Below are 7,739 nucleotides of genomic sequence, written 5' to 3'. Positions count from 1 at the left end.
ATTCAAGCATGTTTTGTGCTATGTGTTCCGGATTTCGGTCTGATGCAGTATGCAGTATATGTGCTTATGCTAGTTGATATGTTTATGCTATGCTATGTTATGCTCAGTCAGTTTCCGAGTGACAAGGTCGCAGTCAGTTCTGGATTTCGATCTGATGCAGTTAGTACTTAATACTTAAAACATCAAACTAATCAAATAAAAAACAATCATATATATATATATATATATATATATATATATATATATATATATATATATATATATATATATATATATATATATATTAATCATTTACCAAGCGGTCATGAAATAATAAATCCTTATAATTTGAACTCTAAGTCTCCAAGAATCTAGGCATACTCAGAGAGAAAAGTAAACCTGAATGAGATAACAAATATGAAGTCAAATACATGAACATATGAACTCCATGCCTCTATAAAATTAGAAATAAAAACACATAAAAATACATCCAGCATTCAAACAAAATTCGAACTTTAGAGATTAGATAAAAGATAACACATATTAATTAGAGAGAAGGTCAGAAAGATAAAATACGACTTTTAATCAAATAGAAAAAATACCTTTAGAAGCATAAAGCAAGCTTTGAACTCCAATTCCAAAGTCTTGAACTCTTTTCTTCACTCTTCATACTAAAAGGTCAGTAGTATCATTCTAGCAACTTAAAAATCGGGATTTATTCACAACATGTATCCAAAAATCGATTAAATGGGAAAAAGTATCAGCTATTAAGGAATCGAATGGGTAATAAAACAAATTAAATCGGGGAGTGCATCGACTATCGTCCCTGGATGGTATACAGATAGGATATAGAGATCGTCAAATCAAGACCAAAATTAAGAATTAAAGAGAGAATCAAAGAGATATCGTCTTATAGTTTAGAAATTGAATGCTTGGTCTACTAAAATACCAAATACGATTGGAATGTGAGAGATTGGGGTGTATAGCTGTATTGAAGAATCAGGAGGTTAGATACATATACCGATATGAAACTCATCGTCTTCTACATCGTGATTATTGCATCTTCGCTTTTCAATGCATCAAATTGGTGATTTTAGTTTTCGTGCCTTTGCTTTCCTGCCTCGATTAAAGAATCGTCGATGGGAACGGATAATCTAACACTTCAACACCAGTTTAATCGTTAATGGGATGAGTTTACCTACAATAGATTGGGCTAAAATTATGCTCCTTTTTCCTTGCTGCCCCGGACCTTTGCCCAAGCTGTAAATGTGTTGGGCCGACCCTATCTATTACAATCGGCAAAAAACAGCCGTGGGGGAAAATTTACACAAATCAACAAGTTAAACGGCTATTAGAGCACGAAAAAAAGGTTAAGGGATCAAATATGATTAGAAAAAATAGTACGTTACCCTCTCAATTCATTATCCATTTTCACAGTCAACAATTCATATTTTTGGAGTCAATGATGACCAACGACGTCATTTTAATTTCTACGAAAAAATAACATATTTAACATGTCAACCGTATTTTTGAGTCTGCAGAATATATTTGATAATTTGGTAATCTTTTTATTTTTATTTTTATGACTATTTTGGTAAAACCTTATAAAAAAAACAAGCTAGTTTGGTCATTTTCTATAAGTTAAACCCAGATGCACAGGTGTATATATATGTTCGTCATGGACTCCATTAATCATTATTGCAAGCCTTGTGAGTTGTGAGCGGTGTTCAAACTTTTATCCCAAAATTCAATTTCTTGTCTCGATCCATTTTGCGTTCACCCTCCCGTCGGTGTAGGGATCATCTTCCACGTCTCCATCACCGGCGACCATTTCACGGTAACCTTTTGCAAGTTGACTGTTCCTTGCACTACACGCAAATTGGTTCAATTTCTTCCTTATACTGGATCGTTTACTTTTGAAAATTGTTGGATTATGATTTTCAGATAGAGAGGAAGAAAGAACGACTACGTCCATTTGCCTGGTGTGTTGGGTAACAAAACCCTAATTCTAAGAATTAGGCATCTCTCAAGTATGTACGCTATATAATTGCCGGCCCGCTTTTTACTCAATCAAACAGGAAATTTAACCTTGCTACTACCATAGAACTAGTAATTGGGTGTGCCGATATTAAATTTAGTAGTAATCAATTGCAAAATCGATATGCTTTTGTTGTAAATACAACACCGATTTTTTACTATTTATATTGATTTGAAAACCTAAGAACTCGTGGGATGCTCCACGTCAATTTTGAAGCTGGGAACCATGGAAATTTGGAATTAAATCTGTCCCACAGCTTACCTGATGGATGGGTTTGAAATTTTCAAAAATATGTGTGGCACACTATATACATAGATGTATGCATCCATTTCTTTCTAATTCTACTTAATGGGTGCACATCCTGTGCGCATCCAGACACCTGAACTTATTCTGTGCACAACACTCAAACCTTTACTTAACCCTTGTATGGGTGCTTCATATTTGGAAACTAAGTACCTTTCTAATTTTTCTAAATCGTCTCTGATAGTTGCAAATATAGTGGTATTTTAGGGCTGAAAATCAATAATCAAATAAGAGATGGATAGTAATTGGAGGGCTGGTCAGAGTGCAAGTGGTGGTGTTGGTGACTCCTCTATGGAATCTGGTGATTGGAGGGCTCAACTGCAAGCAGACTCACGACAAAGGATTGTGAACAAAATGTGTGTATATATATACACATCATTCTCTTATATTTACATATTTTATGTTCCATATATAGTAGTAATCTTATCTCTGATCCATGTTATGATTACATAGAATGGATACCTTGAAGAGACATCTTCCCTTCTCTGGACATGAAGGGCTACAGGAACTTAAGAAAATAGCTGTGAGATTTGAAGAGAAGATTTATACTGCTGCAACAAGTCAGGTTTGTTGTCTTTTTCTATTATGTGATGCTCACTACATGTTCTAAGGTTCTTTGTGACCTAAAATTTTCATTTAATTTGGTTTGCAGTCTGATTACTTGCGGAAGATATCCTTGAAGATGTTGACTATGGAAACCAGATCACAAAATCCTATGCCAGATGCTATGCAGTCAAACTCTGGTGCTAATAGTGTAAACCCCTCAGATCCAGGTATTTCTAAATAGACTATAGTCTTCTTCTTCTTCTTCTTCTTCTTCTTCACTTTTTTTCTAATGCTCTTTGTTTGTTAAACAGGCTCTCAAGTCATGCAGCAAGTCAACAGCCAAGGTCAACCACTTCCTATTCCTGTCCCCTCTAATCATCCTCAACAAAACCAACAACTTTTGTCACAAACCATGCACAATAACCTCGGCTCATCTGGAATCCAAGGTTCTTCTAGCTTGTCAGCTGCAATGCCACCTGGCACTGGCTTAGCACAATCTACAATTTCAAATGTTTCCAGCCAAAATCCAAGCTTGCAGAACATTCAAAATATGTCAGGGGTTCAAGTTCAACAAAATTCTGTAGGAAATACAATGGGCCCCAATAATTTTGCAAATCAAAGACAAATACAAGGAAGACAACAACAACAACAACAACAACTTGCTCCTCAACAACAACAACAACAACAGCAACAACAACAACAACAACCAACTCAAAACTCTCATTATCTTTATCAACAACAGTTGCAACAAATGGCAAATAAGAAGCTCCAAGTTCAGCAAGGCAATATTGCACCAATGCAACAAATTCAGCAACAGCAACAACAACAACAGCAACAGAATTTGTTGCAGTCATCTGTCATGCAACCAACAATGATGCAATCGGTTCAAAATCAACAGTCAGTTGTACCACAATCTAGTCAGCCTTTAATGAACCATCAACAATCAGCTCTAAGACAACAAAGACAGCAGCAAGTACAAGTACAAGTACAACCAACACAGCAGCAAGTACAACCAACACAGTCAAATCCAATGGGGCAACAACCGAATGCTACAAACATGCAACAAAACCAGCTCATGGGACAACAGAATACCTATTCAGACATGCAACAGCAACAGAGGATGTTAGGTCAACAAAATAAGCCACAACAGCATCTAATCGGTCAACATAACAATCTTTCTGGTATGCAACAGCAACATATTGGTCAAAGTAGTCAATCAGGTGGTCAACAGCAGTTGCTTGGAACTCAATCCGGTAACTCTGGAATGCAACAACACATGATGCAATCCAAGATTCCTGTTCAAGTTCAACAACAGAATCAGCAAAATTCAGGGAGTTTATTGCCAAATCAAGTTCAACAGTCTCAGCCACAGTTACAGCAGCAAGTGATGCCACATATGCAAGCACAGTCAGGCCAGGTAGGCGTGGGTATGCAACAACAGCCAAATATGATGCAAGGGAATATGCAACAAAGGCTTCCAACAGCAGGTGGATTTCAGCAGCAGAATGTAATTGATCAACAGAAACAGCTTTTCCAACAACAGAGACCTATGCAAGAGGCTTCATCAAGTAATGTTTTTATTACATGTGATTGTTTTAAAATATATTATCGCATTTCGTGATGCTAATCTTTTAAATTATTTGTAGCATCATTAGATTCGACAGCTCAGACGGGTAATGCAAATGGTGGAGATTGGCAAGAGGAAGTCTATCAAAAGGTGATGTATATGATGAAATTACAGATACTCCAGTGAGTTGTCAGAATAGGCTATAGAACCTGAAGTTATATTTTTTGGGATTACAGATAAAAGCTATGAAGGATCTGTATCTATTAGATTTAAATGACATGCACCAGAAAATTCTTGGAAAATTACAGCAGGTAAGTAATTACTTGATTTTTTCAAACTCCAATAAATAAATAAGTAAAAGTACATTGCTATTTCTTGCATTTAACAAAAACTTTGTTGTCCAGCATGATTCTCTTCCTCAGCAACCGAAGAACGAGCAACTTGAGAAGCTAAAAGTATTCAAAAACATGTTGGAACGTTTCATGGCATTCTTACAGATCCAAAAGCACAACATTTTAGCCAATTATAAAGACAAACTGAGTACTTATGAGAAGCAGATTGTCCATGTCATCACCTCAAATCGCCGGAAACCCGCCCCCACACAACAACAACAACAACCACAACAACAACAACAACTTCCTCCACCACATATGCAATCACAATCACAACAAACACATGAAAACCCAATGAGTTCCCAAATGCAAACGGTCAATCCGGTCAACTTACAGGGAAACTCACAGCAAAATGGAAATCCCATGTCTTCTCTAACCGGGGGTTCAAATCCTCAACAAACTATGATGAATTCAATGCAGCCCACTTCTAGTCTTGACCCTGGTCAAAGTATGAGTGGGAGTGGGTCCCAACAAATGAACATGAATCCCATGGGTACCCTGCAGCCGAACCCAAACATGCTTCATATTAAACAACAAGAACAGCTTCTTCAAAGCCAACAACTGAAGCAATTTCAAAATCGCCAAATGCAGCAACAATTCCTTCAGAAACAACAACTCATGCAACAACAACAACAGCAGCAATTCAGACAACAGGGGACTCAAGTTAACCAGATGACTCAGCTTCATGATACTGGTGGTGATATCAAACTCAGACAACAACAACAACAACAACAACAGCAAATGGGCGGTGTGAAACCGGGGACTTTTCAACAGGTGGCGGGACAGCGGGCGGGGTACCACCAACAAATGAAGCCAGGTGGCAGTCCGTTTTCACCTCAGTTAATCCCAGGTGGCGGGTCCCCACAAATTTCTCAACACGCATCTCCACAGATTGATGGACAGAATATGTTTAAACCTGCTAACTCGCCTTTTACTGTTCCTTCACCTTCAACTCCTGGAGCTTCTCCTCTACCAGGGGAGTTAATGAGTGGTGTCGGTGTGTCATCTTTGACCAATGGTGGAAACATTGGACATGGACATGGGCAGTTAAGTGGGGCAGTGTTGACTAGTCAAAATCTTTCCATTGGGACACCTGGCATTTCGGCTTCCCCTTTGCTTGCTGAGTTTACTAGTCCAGATGGAAATGGTGTTGTGGCTTCGATTGGGTCCGGGAAGTCTAGTGCTGCAGAACAGCCTCTTGACAGATTACTCAAAGTGGTAAGTTTGTAAATTGCAAAAAGTTGTAAAATAAATTTCACCATTTAACTAGTAAAAGTTTTGGTTGACAGGTGAAATCAATTTCATCGAATGCGTTGAGTTCATCTGTTAATGACATTGGTTCAGTGGTGAGTATGATTGATAGGATTGCAGGATCAGCACCAGGTAATGGATCAAGAGCTGCAGTTGGTGAGGATTTGGTTGCCATGACAAAATGTCGGCTTCAAGCAAGAACTCTTGTTACTCAAGAGGGAACAAATCCCAATGCCATTAGAAAGATGAAAAGGTTCACAAGTGCAATGCCTTTAAATGTTGTTTCATCTGCTGGAAGTGTGAATGATAGCTTCAAACAGTTGACTTGTGCTGAGACTTCAGAACTTGATTCAACTGCATCTTCTGCAATCAAAAGGCCACGCATTGAGGTACTCTTTTTATTTAACAAGTAATGATAGATCTTTCAAACTACAATTTTGTAATGAGAAGAAAACAAATCAATGAAAGTTGGTTGCTATGTAACCCTGATATCTCATCTTCTGTAATGTTACAGACGAACCACGCCCTTTTGGAAGAAATAAAGGAGATAAACCGAGGACTCATAGACACTGTGGTGGACATTAGCGCGGAGGATGTTGACCCTGCTGCAGCCTCAACAGCCTCTGAGGGAGCCGATGGAACTGTGGTTAAATGCTCCTTTAGTGCAGTAGCTCTTGGTCCAAACTTAAAGTCCCAATATGCTTCAGCCCAAATGGTAAGTGTTATCTCATAATAGCAACCTACTTTTTTTTTATTTAATTATCTAAATATTGTTTTGTTGAATCTCATAATAGTCACCTATTCAACCTCTACGATTGCTTGTTCCTGCAAATTATCCAAATTGTTCTCCAATTCTCTTGGATAAGTTTCCAGTTGAAATCAGGTAATAACTAATTCTGTTTTAGTCAGGGAAAACAGCATTATTTTCAAGGTGAAATGACATATTTGACCTTTGTGATTGCAGCAAGGAATATGAAGATCTATCAGTGAAGGCGAAATCAAGGTTCAGTATATCTCTAAGAAGCCTGTCACAGCCGATGTCACTTAAAGAAATTGCAAGGACTTGGGATATTTGTGCACGTGCTGTTATCTCTGAATATGCTCAGCAAACTGGTGGTGGTACTTTCAGCTCTAAATATGGTACATGGGAGAACTGCTTAAGTGTAGTAAACTAGTAAATGTATTTCTTTTGAAGCTAAAAGTGTTATTATTACAAAAAACTACTGATGTTGTTGTTTGATTGCATCTGTCTACAGTTACTTTTGCTTATTTGTTATGGTTGCATATTTAAGGAAAAAAAAATATCATCTAAGATGTGTAGAGTTTTTGGTTGTATGAAATTGTAAGTAGTATAGTATATATATCAAATTAAACGCTGTTTATGTTTAGGAGGGTTAGAGGTTACAATTTTATTTTAGTTTCTTTTTCAAGTGGGTGGTAGAGTTGAGCCTTTTTATGTTACCAAAACTGTTGCATTTTTGTCACATTCTATAAAAAGTTGTGATTGTTCTCTTCAAAGTTCTCATGTTATGTTAATCATTATATTATATGGAAATAGAGGAAATATGATCGAATGGAAACTGCGGACTAGAACTTACTAGTTGTTTTATATCCATACATCGTGTTATGATATTTTGCAGAATAAAATCGATGATATATTATC

The 7,739-nt window shown here is 37.2% G+C and overlaps 1 protein-coding gene across 4 annotated transcripts; it reads left to right on the top strand.

Annotated features, from left to right (window-relative positions):
• The first annotated feature begins 1,664 nt into the window (after positions 1 to 1,664).
• On the top strand, positions 1,665 to 7,388 carry LOC144996951 (mediator of RNA polymerase II transcription subunit 15a-like). Of its 4 annotated transcripts, none has more exons than XM_078956757.1 (13): positions 1,665 to 1,816; positions 1,924 to 1,961; positions 2,517 to 2,676; positions 2,774 to 2,885; positions 2,973 to 3,093; positions 3,178 to 4,434; positions 4,513 to 4,583; positions 4,670 to 4,744; positions 4,838 to 6,043; positions 6,115 to 6,465; positions 6,591 to 6,791; positions 6,871 to 6,959; positions 7,041 to 7,388. In XM_078956757.1, exons 3-13 carry the CDS (start codon positions 2,555 to 2,557, stop codon positions 7,249 to 7,251), a joined length of 3,816 nt encoding a protein of 1,271 aa, XP_078812883.1. In that variant the 5' UTR covers positions 1,665 to 1,816; positions 1,924 to 1,961; positions 2,517 to 2,554; the 3' UTR covers positions 7,252 to 7,388. The 4 variants fall into 4 exon arrangements, with proteins under 4 accessions (XP_078812883.1, XP_078812882.1, XP_078812884.1 ...); XM_078956756.1 differs by having other exon boundaries at positions 1,924 to 2,009; positions 2,528 to 2,676; XM_078956758.1 differs by having other exon boundaries at positions 1,924 to 2,009; positions 4,522 to 4,583.
• The last annotated feature ends 351 nt before the right edge of the window (positions 7,389 to 7,739 follow it).

The sequence above is a fragment of the Lactuca saligna genome, chromosome 5 (assembly GCF_052625555.1).
Source record: "Lactuca saligna cultivar CGN05327 chromosome 5, ASM5262555v1, whole genome shotgun sequence".
Classification (NCBI taxonomy): Eukaryota; Viridiplantae; Streptophyta; class Magnoliopsida; order Asterales; family Asteraceae; genus Lactuca; species Lactuca saligna.
The sequence above is the reverse complement of the archived record's forward strand: the minus strand, read 5'-3'. Positions and strand labels throughout refer to the sequence as shown.

Bases quoted from the DNA above. Each gene is read 5' to 3' on its own strand.
- LOC144996951 (XM_078956757.1), top strand. From the start codon at position 2,555: ATGGATAGTAATTGGAGGGCTGGTCAGAGTGCAAGTGGTGGTGTTGGT. The intron at 4,584-4,669 runs GTGATGTATATG...TTGGGATTACAG, and splicing joins AAGAGGAAGTCTATCAAAAG to ATAAAAGCTATGAAGGATCT. The intron at 6,044-6,114 runs GTAAGTTTGTAA...TTTGGTTGACAG, and splicing joins TTGACAGATTACTCAAAGTG to GTGAAATCAATTTCATCGAA.